The sequence below is a fragment of the Camelina sativa genome, chromosome 8 (assembly GCF_030686135.1).
Source record: "Camelina sativa cultivar CO46 ecotype springtype chromosome 8, ASM3068613v1".
NCBI classification, from domain to species: domain Eukaryota; kingdom Viridiplantae; phylum Streptophyta; class Magnoliopsida; order Brassicales; family Brassicaceae; genus Camelina; species Camelina sativa.
Genome location: NC_141887.1, coordinates 2,335,614 through 2,349,039, shown reverse-complemented (window position 1 = coordinate 2,349,039; position 13,426 = coordinate 2,335,614). Strand labels below are relative to the sequence as shown.

The window sequence follows — 13,426 nt, the reverse complement described above, 5'->3', positions numbered from 1 at the left end:
AGTGCATAAAAGAAAGTGAAAAAAGCAATGCTACTTTCTCACTGGTCTGTAGTTTGTACGAAGAAAAAGGACAGAGAAAACAGGTTCGTATGTAGAAACGCATTTACTGTGTACTGCTGCCATTGCACTTTCTTACTTTTCATCTTGTTTTTAAATTTCAATCTCTCAACTTCTTTCATCCTAAGAGTAGAGAAGAGAACGAACCCTTTGGACCAGAATAGCTCCTGTCTTGGTAAGAATATCTTCTCTTTGTTCCCATAATTTCCAATGTCTCTTTAACTTGGTAGCTTACATATTTTTTCCTAATTCCTCTGATTTATTATTCTCTCTCACACACACAGTTCCTACGTCCTCCATGGCTTCTGGTGATGTGCTTCCTCGTTTCTTCAGTGTTTTTCTTTCCCATTACAGCTCTGAATCCTTTGTAAGTTTCTTCTCTAAATTTTTTGTCTGACTTAACTAGTTTTGTGAGAAAATATGTTTTGTTCATATGCTCAGTGGTGATGTGATTTAGATCTGAAACAACATTGCTATGTCCTAGCTCAAGAAAGTGAGAGCAAGTTTATTAGATAATTCGAATATATGCTTAAATCTGTCAAAAGTATAGAGTAGCTTTTCTCAGATTTTTCTCTTATGTTGAAAAAATTAAAGAAGAGGCTTTGCTTCTTTTCTTTTATGTGTTGAAAGCCTTTGCCGTAGACAGACTCTCAAGTATACGTTTTGTTGCTGACTAGTCACTTTAACAGTTGAGTTTGTGTTACATTTTGTGTTGAGCAGATGATACCAACTTCGTACTACGAACACTTACCACGGCGGTTGCCCAAGACTGCGATTCTCATAGGAAACGGTGGGAAAATTTGGAAAGTAGCAACGAAGAGCATACGAGGGCAAGTGTACTTTGAACAAGGATGGCCCAGTTTTGTGGCAGATACCGAGCTTAAAGATGGAGAGTTCTTGACATTTGTGTTTGATGGTTACAACCGCTATGAAGTGAGCATATACGGTCACGGAGGTTGCAAGGAAATTCGAGCAGTCGTTGAAGTGGAAGACATCTCTGATGATGAGTCAGAGAGTGACAACAACAGTGGCGAATCTCTTGTTAGTGTCACTCAAGTGTAAGAGATGAATGCTGAAACAAAGAGAGTGTCATGGAACTTTTCTCTTTGAGAAGAGATAAAAATAATTGTAATGTAGACTTTTAAGTATCGCTCTCTTTTGTAATATGATCAAATTCAAGACCAACCTCCCACTAATATCAATTTTAAAACCAATTCAGCTAGCTAAACAACCAAAAATGTTTGGGAAAATGTCATGAAAACCACTTTGGGTGTGAGTTCTGTCACAAAAACTCACTTTCCACTCATGGTATACTTTCCCAAGTTTTTTGCTTATGTGTCCACTTTCCTTTTACATTTTTGCGCTTACTAACAACTTACCTCTCTTTCTCTCCTTCTTTTCTCTCTTTCTCTCCTTCGTTTCTCTCTTTTTCTCTTCTTTTTTGTTGTTAACACTTTAACAAAGTAAAATATATTTATTTGTTATCATAAAACAAATTTTCTATTTATTTATATAAAATATGTTATGATTATATATTTTCTACATTTTAAGATACATATTGCTATATTTTTTATGAATTTTTAGATTATACAGTATCCATCAGTCGTTGAACATTTGTTCAATTATAAGTGGATAATCAATTGCAGTATTGTTAATAGATAGTTACTTGTGTTTATTCATACAAAATATACATACATAAATTTGGTTAGATCTTTATCCATAGCATATTATCCATAACACAACATAGACCAAATAAGTACAAAACCCTTTAATTCTAAATTTTAAATCCTAGAACATAAACCCTTGAACCTAAAACTAAAACTATCACTTTAAAAAAAAAACAAAGTTTAGTGGATAGGTCTCCATGGATTTACAAAGCATATCTAGACATTAAGCTGAAGAATAACAGTTGAATGGTGGCTATGGATGTGATCATGTGGATATTTTTTTGTGGATACCAATGTAGACAGACCAAAGAATCATCATACAACATCAACACAATTAAATCCATAGACACCATGAGCTCCTTGCTTCATATTTTGTGTTGGTCCAGAAACATATACACTCATAAGTGGTTAATAAACAAAATAAAAATTAACAACATTGATTTATTTAGAACATTGAATATCAATCATGTGGATTAGTAGTTATGGATACTTATCTTATAATATCTTGCTCATTCTTTACATGAGCAGAAATTTGTCCAAGATAAATTAGCCACATAGATTTCTTTTAGCTAAATGTTTTTGTACTATTTTTCAGCTAGAAGTAGGTATATTAGAACTTAGAAGTGTCACTAGAAGCATACTACACAATAAACATGGTCATTATTAATCTCAAAGCCTATCCACCAAATTCTGACCACGTGGACAAGCAATCCAGATGAAATTTATTGACAAGTTTGTTGCATGTTCAAACATCACTATAGTTTAGCCACTTAGATGTCTTTTAGCCAAATGTTTTTGTACTATTTTTAAGCTAGAATTAGAGATATTAGAACTTAGAAGTGTCACTAGAAGCATACTACACAACAAACATGGTCATTATTAATCTCTAAGCCTATCCACCAAACTCTGACCACGTGGACAAGCAATCCAGATGAAATTTATTGACAAGTTTGTTGCATGTTCAAACATCACCATAGTTTAGGGTTTAGACTTTAGATGGTATATAGATTCAATGTCTATGTTTTGAGTTCAAATTGTATTGTCTAAGGTTCAAGGTGTAGGATTTAGGGGTTAAGGTTAAAAGTTTAGGTTTAGGTATGTGGATGATGTGTCTATATTTTTAATTCATGGTTTAGGATTTAGGGTTCAAGGTGTATGGTTTAGGGTTTAGGATTTAAGATTTAGGGTATAAGGTTTACGTTTTTGGGCTTATATGGATTTAGTGTCTATGTGGTGTTAGGATTTAATATTTAGGGTATAAGGTTAACTTTTTTTTGTTTGTCAACAACTAAAGTTACTAAACTTAAAATTTAGTATGTTTATCACCAACTAAAGTTACTAAATTTTCATTACTAAACTCTAAACCCTAAACCCTAAATCCTAAACCCTAAACCCTAAACACTAAACCCTAAACCTTAAACCCTAAACCCTAAATCTAGGATTTAAAATTTAGAATTAAAAGGTTTTGTACTTATTTGGTCTATGTTGTGTTATGGATAATATGCTATGGATAAAGATCTAACCAAATTTATGTATGTATATTTTGTATGAATAAACACAAGTAACTATCTATTAATAATACTGCAATTGATTATCCACTTATAATTGAACAAATGTTCAACGACTGATGGATACTGTATAATCTAAAAATTCATAAAAAATATAGCAATATGTATCTTAAAATGTAGAAAATATACAATCATAACATATTTTATATAAATAAATAGAAAATTTGTTTTATGATAACAAATAAATATATTTTACTTTGTTAAAGTGTTAACAACAAAAAAGAAGAGAAAAAGAGAGAAAAGAATGAGAGAAAGAGAGGTAAGTTGTTAGTAAGGGCAAAAATGTAAAAGGAAAGTGGACATATAAGCAAAAAACTTGGGAAAGTATACCATGAGTGGAAAGTGGGTTTTTGTGATAATACTTTAGGAGAAAGTGGGTGTAGGTGTCATTTTCCCAAAATGTTTCTGTTTTCTAACTACGTGTCGTTTTGGACATATGTTTTCTAAATACCTGTCGTTTTTTATATAGAGAACGTGAACGATACAGATGTCCAATTCTGATGTGTTCAGAGTTTAAACGGAACTGATGTACTTCGTATGCTAATGTTTTTATTTGGTCACGTATAGTAACGCGACACGTGGTCACTTGAACTGATCTACTCGTGACTCTTTGGTTTTGAACCTACCTGAACACAACTGAGAGCTTTAACCCTAAATCGTATCCCTTAATCGCGTAATTTTTTTTTTTTTTTTACTTTTTTTTCCAATGGAGATTCTTCCGATACCGGCGGAGAGCTTTAAGGTAGGATTCATCGGAGCTGGTAAAATGGCTGAGAGTATAGCTAGAGGTGTGGTAGCCTCTGGTGTGCTTCCTCCTAATCGTATCTTCACCGCCGTTCACTCCAATCTCAACCGCCGTGATGTCTTCGAATCCTTCGGCGTCAGTGTCTTCTCTAATAGCGAAGACGTAAGTCAATTCCTTCGTCTTCTTCAGCCTTTCCTTTTAAAATTCAATGTCTTGTGGAGTTAGAAAACTAAATTGAAAGTGATGAATGAATGATCAGGTTGTTAAAGAAAGCGATGTTGTTATATTCTCTGTCAAACCCCAAGTTGGTATAGTTCTTACCTCTCTCTCCATTGAATCTATGATACATTCATCTACAGTGAAGTTTTTGTGTGTGTGTGTGTGTGTGTTTACCTTAAGTTGTACCTTTTCATATGGTTGGTTAGTTAAGAAGGCTGTCATGGAGTTAAGATCGAAGCTTTCAAAGAATAAGATTCTGGTTTCGGTTGCAGCTGGAATCAAGTTGAAAGATCTTCAGGTTTTTACTTCTTTCTAGTCCTATGCTTTGTCAGAGATATGATAGCTGCCATTTAAGTTCTGTCAACTATCTATGGTGTTGCATTGTGAGTTTTTACATCAAACGTTGTTTTAGGAATGGTCTGGTCAAGATCGATTCATAAGGGTGATGCCTAATACACCTGCCGCAGTTGGTGAGGCAGCTTCAGGTAGTTAGTCAGAGTGTTTGCATTGGTGCTACTTCTGGATTATGTTTGTGATTTCTATGTCTTTCTGAAGCTATCAATCAAATTGCTTACATGTATCATTATGTTGTGTGTGTATATAGTTATGAGCCTCGGAACAGGAGCAACGGAAGAGGATGGAGAAATTGTCGCTAAGTTGTTTGGCGCGGTGGGGAAGATATTGAAAGCTGATGAGAAAATGTTTGATGCTGTCACTGGTCTCAGGTACATAAAAGCACTACGGTTTCTGCTATGCTTGAGTTTTACATGTCACTTACCAAGTAATCATGTACTAAGTTCTTTGAATATTTTGATTCGTTTCAGTGGAAGTGGACCAGCATACATATTCTTAGCCATTGAAGCTTTAGCTGACGGAGGGGTAGCTGCTGGTCTACCACGAGAACTCGCATTGAGTTTAGCTTCACAAACTGTCAGTAACCAACCCACAACGCTCTTTAGTCTACTTTATTACGGTATTGAATATACTGGAACTAGAAAGTTAAGCCGCAGCTTTGTGGGTTTTTCTATTTCTTGACAGGTTCTTGGAGCTGCAACAATGGTGAGCAAAACCGGAAAGCATCCAGGTGTGTTGAAAGATGATGTTACTTCACCCGGCGGCACTACTATAGCTGGAGTTCATGAGCTGGAGAAAGGCTCTTTCCGTGCAACACTTATGAATGCTGTTGTTGCTGCAGCTAAGCGAAGCAAGGAGCTCTCACAAAACTAATCTCTATATCTGGCTGCTGCTATTGTTTCACCTTACAGATTCATTAGAATAAGTGTTATGGCATTGCTTGTTTTTAGATGAGTTTTCCCCACTTGTCTTCGATGGTAGAGGTGAAGATTAGTATCTAGACGTTTTATCGATTCAGTACTCGGATACTTCTTTTCTAATTACCTCTTGACTTGATTCTGATTCTTTTTTGTAAATGACCACGATGAATTGTCTAAACTAAAGAATCTAGAACATGAGTATGATAATGATGTGAAAAATGGACTCTGAATCTTCCAATCCAAGAATCCGACCAATTTGAATAAAACCATCCGACTCAGGCTATCTTACCAAATCTTGGTATAGATATATACACATAAGAAAAAGGTGCTGGTGACGACTGAATAGAACCCACAAAAAGAAAATAAGAAACCAAGATTTTTAACAAAACCGCCTTCACTCTCTTTCGCGGTCCATAATTTTGCCAATTTGGTAGATCATGCCCGGAGAACACCATGTCAACCGTATGATTCGTAGCAAACGGGTTTTTTAAAAAATTGTAGTAGAAAAGGTTTATAACTGAGATGAAGATGATGGACCTGAAATGACCAAACCCTCCCGAGCTGTCACAGTCACAACATTGGTGACACGAAGCACGGCTTGTGCGCTTAGAGCTGACAGTTTTGACTGACAGAAGATTTCCCAAGTGATTGGCTCAAGGATTTGCTCTTCTTCTGGAGATGATGATGATGATGATGATGTCTCGGGGTTCATGAGAGGATGAGCTTTTTCATACACAGTCTGAAGTTCTAGAAGGACGGTCCGTGCAGCCTCACGGGATTCAGGGAGCTGATCACTAAGCTGAGAAGCAGCTGCTTGAACTAATTTGTCGATTCCATATTCCTTAATGCCTTCAACGCCCTGGAATTTGTATTATAGTGCAAACTTGTTGGAATTGTTACATAACATGCAATGCTTTAGTCAGAGATATATCTGGGAAGAACAGAAGTTGAACTTGTATTACCAGTCTAGGAACACTTCGGGAAAAGCATAATGATGCTTTCGCTCGGATCCGAGGATTCCTGTGCTTGAGACAAGGTTGCAGCTTTGGTAACAGCAAGGTTGGGGAAACATATTTTGTCATTGAGATTAAAGCTTTGTCTGCTGCCTCGCATACAAACCGTTTGTCTTGGGAAGACTTGAGGAGGAGTTGAGTAAGCTGAAAGCATAAAGTAGTAAAGTGTATAAGAACAAGTAGAACTCAATCAGTAAACACAGTGAAAGAGTAAAAAAAGATAGAAGAGTTACCAGAGGCTCCAATAGATCTGTAATATGATTATTATATGCACTGAAGATGTCTGCAGATGTCATGCATGCCGTTTTACATACTGCACTTCGTGGATTTTTCAGTGACTTCACAACAAGTGGTATCACTTTTTCACTGTTAATGAAATACCATGAGACTTTCATTTCCCAATATACTTCAAGAGATAATTAGTCAGAGACATCAGCATAGAGAACATGGCTTACAGCATATGCAGCATTGCTTCCTTGTGGAATATCGAAAGCCGGCGAACATTATTAAGAGCATCACAGACTGAAATCCAATCCTTGGACTCGAGTCCAGCTAAAACCGACTGAAAATATAAGACCAAACAGATTCTTCTTGGTGTAAACAATCATATTTCCAATTTCCAAATATAACAATTTCATCACAAATTTTGGGTGTACTAATACCCTAATATAACCACAATACAGAAGCCAAACAGAAAAAATGTACCTTGAGAAGTGCATCAGCGTCGTCTACATTATCCAAGTTGTCGGAGTCAATATATTCAACTTCCACAATAGGTACCTCTGGCTCCGGTTTCTCCGCATCTACAACTTTAGGATCACTGGAATCCAAGGAGGCAGGGTTTGGTAATGGTCTATCATCAGATTTTCCATTCATCTTGCCAACACAAGGCTTAGCTAAGCTTGCTTTACAATCACTAATCTTCTCAGTTACATGAAGACTATTCATATCTTTTAAAGTATTGCTGGCCATACGTGAAGTTTACCTGAGTGTAATCAGGGACATTTAATAAATCGCCATTGAAACATAAAACAAACCAGTTCCAAAGAATAACATGAAATATTTAACACTGCAGGAAGAAATCTAAATCAAAACAATGAAGACCAAAAGCGTAACACACATCTACCAAAAACAGCTGAGAGGATACTGAATTATCGTAAAAAAAAACTGTTACACCAGGCTTAAAATGAGAGACTCAAAATCCGTTTCAAACTCATCATCACATAAGCAATAGATCTTTAGAAGTCAGATCTCGATGAATTCAAGTCTACCAAAGACTGAATCAGTCAAGAAACTCAACCAGCAAACAGAAGGTAAAAAAAAAAAACTTATATCATCTGATAAAGCCAGACAGAAAAAAAAAATCGAAATGACCAAATCAGCTGAAGCGATTGCGAAGCAAATTTAGGGTTAAAAGCATCAAAAGAATCTCAAAAAACGAAGAATAGCGAAAGTAGTAAACACTACTTGTCAACATCAAAGCGGACCAATTCAACCAGCGAAAACGAAACATAACATAGATCTACATTTCGAACTCGAATCTCCAAATAATTCCAACAACAAGAAAGAAAACACCATCTCACTCAGAAGATCTCAATTAGTATTCCAAATCCGATTCAAAATACCTCTCACCGGCTAACTAATTCTCAAAAAAATTTCAAAGATCAAATGATTACCGAAACAAGCTCAAAATCTGCAAATGCGTTTTAAAAAAAAGATGTGAGATATAGAAAATTTACCGGCGAATCAAAGCCGTGGCGAAAACACACAGCCTCTGGAGTTGAAAAAAAAAAAAAAAAAGTGACGGCGGAATAGCGAAACTTTGTGGACTCGCACACAAAAAAAAAATCTCCGACCTTAAAAGAATCTATCTAATCTCTCTATATTAGGAAATGAAATTTTGAAATGCGAGAGAAAATAGACAGAATCGAGAAAGAGAGAGAGAGAGAGAGAGAAGAGAGAGTGAGTCTTTTTAATTTTGTTACAATGACGAAAAATTAAAAATAATCCCTCCCTTAACCGGCGATGTGATGCGATGCAGTATGCACTTTCACACCGAGTCGTCGTATTCGTATGGTGTGGTTTGGAAACGACGTCGTATTCGTTCGGTGTGAAGTTGTTAAAAACGGTGTCGTATAAATGAGTTATGTTTGGGGACCTCAAATGTGGTCCACAGGGTTTTTATTTTGTCGGTTTCTAGTTACCACCATATATGCGATTGCCTCGCGGTTGAAATTAATGTTTTTAATTTCTTTTTTTTTATTATTTTTATTAATATATATATATATATTCCCAAATTATCCTCTTGACTAAATATATTATTTCCAAAAAAAACTGTTATTTTATTCTCATTTTTTAGCTATTATTTTGTTTTCTTGACATTAAATATAAAGTTATATGATTAGATTTTTTGATTATGACCCTCCAGCGCCAAAAACATCTATCTCATCAGACATCAACTGTTGTTGTAATTTAGCATAATCTTTTTGGCAATGATTCTTTCTTTTCTATTTTTTTTGTTCCAGAGATCTTTATTTTTGTCAACATTTTTTTTCTTGAGATCTTTTAGTAAGTATTTTCTTGGAAATGTTGATAAGAGTGACTTTAAATGTCTACTAATTATGGATGAATTACACAGAAATACATGGTAGGTCTAAGAGGCTTTAACTCCATATCGTACTTAACCATATAGGAATTAATTTCAAATCGGGTCAGATCCGTGTAATAATTAACTGCAATCATTTGTATGATTGAGTTTTTGATTAGTGAAAAAACAATGTCTAATTACTTTAAAAATAATGTTAATATTACAAAAGTAAATTCTTAGATTATTTTCTATAATGATGTTTGGTGGTGCAGAATTAATGAGGTTGTGTTTATCCGTTTAAACAAAAAAAACTTTTATTGTGTCAAATTTGTCATCAAATTTCGTATGTTGTTATCATAACGCCATTTGTACAATGACAAGACGATCACAAGCTCTTTATCACAATTCTCAAACCTGAAGATTCAAATGTTCAATGATAACAGACTTGTTACACTTATAATTTCGTATTTAAACTGAAGGAAATTTCCTTTTATATTTATGCGTATCTTTCAATAATAAAATTTCATCATTCCGTCAGTTTTGAGAATAAAAACATTAAACATGCTTTTTTCAGAGAAATTTCGATTTAGATGTAGTAAAAACCAAAAGAAAAAGACACATGACAGCATTATGGGAAGAGCAGATTTTGAAAAGAAAGAAAAAAAGAAAGAAGAAGAGAAGTTGGCTGTCACCATACCATATCTAACCACTGTTAATGATCAAATGCCAAATTAAATGATTAGCATCCCACCCTCTTCTCCCATGTTGATTAAAAAAATGAAGCTATTATAAGGTTTAAATATGTGGATTGATATATAGTTGTCAAGAAAATAAATTATTGAGATCATCAAATATGGACCCACGTACGTCCTGTTTTATAAAATGATGCAAAACATTGTCGTAATGTTGTAGAATTAGACCATTGTCGGTGTTACCTGCAGGTGTGGCTCAGGCCGGTTCATTAATTAGGTTTTTTTTTTAAGTTTTAAATCGTCAAATTACTTTTGACAGTATAGACTATAGAATCTCGTTTACAACAAAAATCTTTATCCTTTAGGAATACAATAAGACTTCATATCCCCAAAGAACACAAGAACACTTTCCCTTGGCAAAACTGAACATGCTCTTTATTCATATATTTTTGGTGATTTGGAACCATAGAGTTCATACAAATTGGGTAAACAAATACGCATGTGATTAAAAACCAATAAGGACTATGTTCACAAACTCTCTCTGAACATGGGAAGTGCCCTCCTATTATTGTGCTTCTGAAATAACATATTAAACTAAACGAAAAGATGACCAAGTTATTTTGAGGTCGCTTCACATCATCTTCCACTCGTCACCTCATCAAAACCTTACCGATACTGAGGAGCAAGTTCACCGTCCTTGACGATGTAATTCTGAGCAGGGAAGTCCTCTCCCTTGAAATACCTCTCTAACATGTCTTTCGTCCCCGCCGCATATCGTAGCTATAAATTGAAAAAGAAAAAGAAATTGGTTAAGTTCCAAATGGTCTTTGTTCAAAAAAAAAAAAAAGTTCCAAATGGCCAACTAATGTGCATATTAAATTAAATAAAGCTACTATACTAACAATTGGATAACAAACATTTTTTTATTTGTTTAACTTATGATGTTTTCAAAGCAATTGATGTGCGTAATGTTAGATGCTAATGTTAAAAAAGGAAAAAATAACATTACCTGAGCGTCAATGGTGGTGCCGGAGATGTGAGGGGTCATGGCTTGGTTAGGCATGTAACGCCATGGATGGTCCTTAGGAGCTGGCTGTGGGTCCCACACGTCTCCGCTGTACCCTCCAATGTGTCCACTCTCCACAGCCTCCACCACCGCTTGCCTCTCCATGATAGCTCCTCTTGCGTTGTTCACTATCAAAACACCTTTCTTCATTTTCCCTATCAGCTCTCTGTTGAACAATCCTCTGTATAATAAACAAGAACCCATTGGTCAAATCTCAGACAACAAGTCTTGTTTAATTAGTGTTCATCTTCATTGTTGTGAAATTAGCGTCATACCTTGTCTTCTCCGTGAGAGGCATGTTGACGACTACAACGTCGCATTGAGGGAGCATTTCGTGCATATCCTCAACGTACTTAGCTCCAATCTCTTTCTCCAGCTCCGGTGCCATCTGAAGCCTGTCATGGTACAACAAGTTACACCCGAATGGTTTCAAACGTTGTAGCAAAAGCTTTCCGATTCTGCCAGCTCCCACAGTTCCTATGGTCTTCCCTTCCAGATCATAAGCTCTGTACGAAATGCTGGCGACGTCCCACTTGCCATTGACGACCTGGTTGTACCCTGGCACGAAGTTTCTCATGAGGATAAGGATTCTCATGAGCTCATCTTCTGCAACTGAGACCACGTTGCTTCCCGTGACTTCAGCCACAGTCAGGCCAGCAGCTGCAGCTGCCTGGAGATCAATGTGATCGGAGCCAATACCAGCCGTGAGGAGGAGCTTCAGGTTCTTGGCTTTCTTGATTCTTTCAGCATTCACATACGCCGGGTGGAAAGGAGTGGATATTAGGACGTGAAGATCCGGGATATGTTTCTCAAGTTCTGCCATTTATAACAAGTAAAGAGTGGCATCAAAAGAATATTGCATTTATAGTTAATGCTACTCAATATATAAAAAACAGAACAAAGATTTTCGAAGGAATGAATACATACCGCAGTCAGGGCCTTCTTTGTCATCAGTGACAATGTACTGATGTCCTTGTGATTCAAGCCAGTCGCGGATTCCTAAGGCATTCTCGACGCAGCCAAGGAAGTTAGGGTTCTTGGTAGCGTATTCGTTGGCCTTGTAGAAAACTCCAACAATCTTTTTGCTATCACCAGAAGATGCCTGTTCCATAAGCCAGTTCAGGAAGCTATTTAAATTTTAAACATATACATTGTACCTGAAAATCATGAAAAAGTGCATAACAACATTCCAAGAGACCACATATCCTTAAAGTCATTAATATACAGATTATAGGCCCGTTAGGAAGCCCAATAAGAGAGCCAACTCAAACATCGTGCAGTTTTAATAATTCTAAAAGGAGACACCTTGTAGTCTTTACTCTATAGGTTCAATAATGGAAAATTTAGCTGGCCTAATCAGAAACGACAGTTGTGCTTTCCTAATTTTAAGTCACACGTTTCAGTCATGCACAGTCTGATCTGATCATATCACATAAACCGAGTTCTTCAAAACCAAAATTGTATCCACTCAATTTTAGTAAAATCATACTGCCAAAGATCTAAAAAACCTCAATCATCACGCACACAACCATAACCAACGCAAAAGATCCGTATTCCAAAAAAAACCTCTTATATATATATATATATACAGTAAAATCAAGGTAAATCACAACACAAAACTCCGAGAAAACTGCAAAATAAAAGTTCAATTGAGAATGATTGCTCCAGAAATCACTTGATAAACCAGCCTAGAACCTAAATGGTGAAAATAAAAGAGAGCGAGAGAGAGAGAGAAAAAAAAAAGAAAAAGGAAGAGTAGTTACATTAAAGTGACGTCGGGCGAAGTAACCCGAAGAAGGAGAGGAAGCACAGGCTCTGATCGCAGCTCTAGTGGCTTGTCGCATCGCCATAGTTGAGAAGAGAAGAGATTAAAAATATCAATTTGGTTACTAGGATCGATTTTGTTTTGTGCGAGTGAAATCACTAATTGGACAAGAGATGGTTTATATAGGAGGAAATGTTCACGCACCTGCACCAAATCAGACCAGCTACACTGTGCCACGTGGAAGACGGCTCCCATAGACATCATCTTGTCGTACTAATCTTGTTTCTCAAGTACAATTACAAAATTATCATTGAATTCTACAAGATTATTTACTCACTATGCATTCACCTGTTTTTTTTTTCTTGGTCAAAATGCATTCATGTGTTTCTCAAACAAATTTATGTATAAATCTTTTTTTCCTTGTTTAAACAAATAATCTTATTCAAAATATTATTTTCCTTTTAAATTGATTCCTTTTTAAATGATATTTTCACACTGGGGAATCGAATTCTCTATGAAACAAAGTACAAAACTACAAACCATTAAAAATGTACCTCACCCAATATTTCAATTAAATTCTAAAGAAAGAAAAAAACAAAATTTAAAATCTTTATCTTAACTGGGACAACTTATATAATTTATACAATTTTCTAACTATTAATAAAATAATCAAAATTTCTACTAATATCTAAAATGCAATAATGATAGTATCTAGTTGTTTGTTAACGTTATATGTTTTGGATAAGTCTTGAATTAAAGCATCATCGCATTAT

At 35.5% G+C, this 13,426-nt stretch overlaps 4 protein-coding genes across 4 annotated transcripts; 2 read left to right on the top strand and 2 right to left on the bottom strand.

The window, feature by feature from the left end:
• The first annotated feature begins 28 nt into the window (after positions 1-28).
• LOC104705759 (B3 domain-containing protein At3g06220-like) lies at positions 29-1,279 on the top strand. Its single transcript, XM_010421831.3, has 3 exons — positions 29-232; positions 342-424; positions 778-1,279. Exons 2-3 carry the CDS (start codon positions 356-358, stop codon positions 1,117-1,119), a joined length of 411 nt encoding a protein of 136 aa, XP_010420133.1. The 5' UTR covers positions 29-232; positions 342-355; the 3' UTR covers positions 1,120-1,279.
• A 2,541-nt stretch (positions 1,280-3,820) lies between these two features.
• LOC104705758 (pyrroline-5-carboxylate reductase-like) lies at positions 3,821-5,708 on the top strand. The gene is made up of 7 exons (XM_010421829.3): positions 3,821-4,199; positions 4,297-4,345; positions 4,463-4,554; positions 4,669-4,741; positions 4,861-4,981; positions 5,081-5,186; positions 5,295-5,708. The coding sequence occupies exons 1-7, from the start codon at positions 3,999-4,001 to the stop codon at positions 5,481-5,483; spliced, it is 831 nt and encodes a 276-aa protein (XP_010420131.1). The 5' UTR covers positions 3,821-3,998; the 3' UTR covers positions 5,484-5,708.
• Positions 5,709-5,737: 29 nt separating this feature from the next.
• On the bottom strand, positions 5,738-8,661 carry LOC104705757 (uncharacterized). Its single transcript, XM_010421828.3, has 6 exons — positions 8,283-8,661; positions 7,249-7,528; positions 6,999-7,105; positions 6,777-6,909; positions 6,493-6,687; positions 5,738-6,389 (listed from the first exon to the last, which is right to left on the bottom strand). Exons 2-6 carry the CDS (start codon positions 7,513-7,515, stop codon positions 6,042-6,044), a joined length of 1,050 nt encoding a protein of 349 aa, XP_010420130.1. The 5' UTR covers positions 7,516-7,528; positions 8,283-8,661; the 3' UTR covers positions 5,738-6,041.
• Positions 8,662-10,235: 1,574 nt separating this feature from the next.
• LOC104705756 (formate dehydrogenase, chloroplastic/mitochondrial) lies at positions 10,236-13,083 on the bottom strand. Its single transcript, XM_087463482.1, has 5 exons — positions 12,652-13,083; positions 11,816-11,990; positions 11,164-11,704; positions 10,832-11,069; positions 10,236-10,602 (listed from the first exon to the last, which is right to left on the bottom strand). The coding sequence occupies exons 1-5, from the start codon at positions 12,736-12,738 to the stop codon at positions 10,489-10,491; spliced, it is 1,155 nt and encodes a 384-aa protein (XP_087319608.1). The 5' UTR covers positions 12,739-13,083; the 3' UTR covers positions 10,236-10,488.
• Between the last annotated feature and the right edge of the window lie 343 nt (positions 13,084-13,426).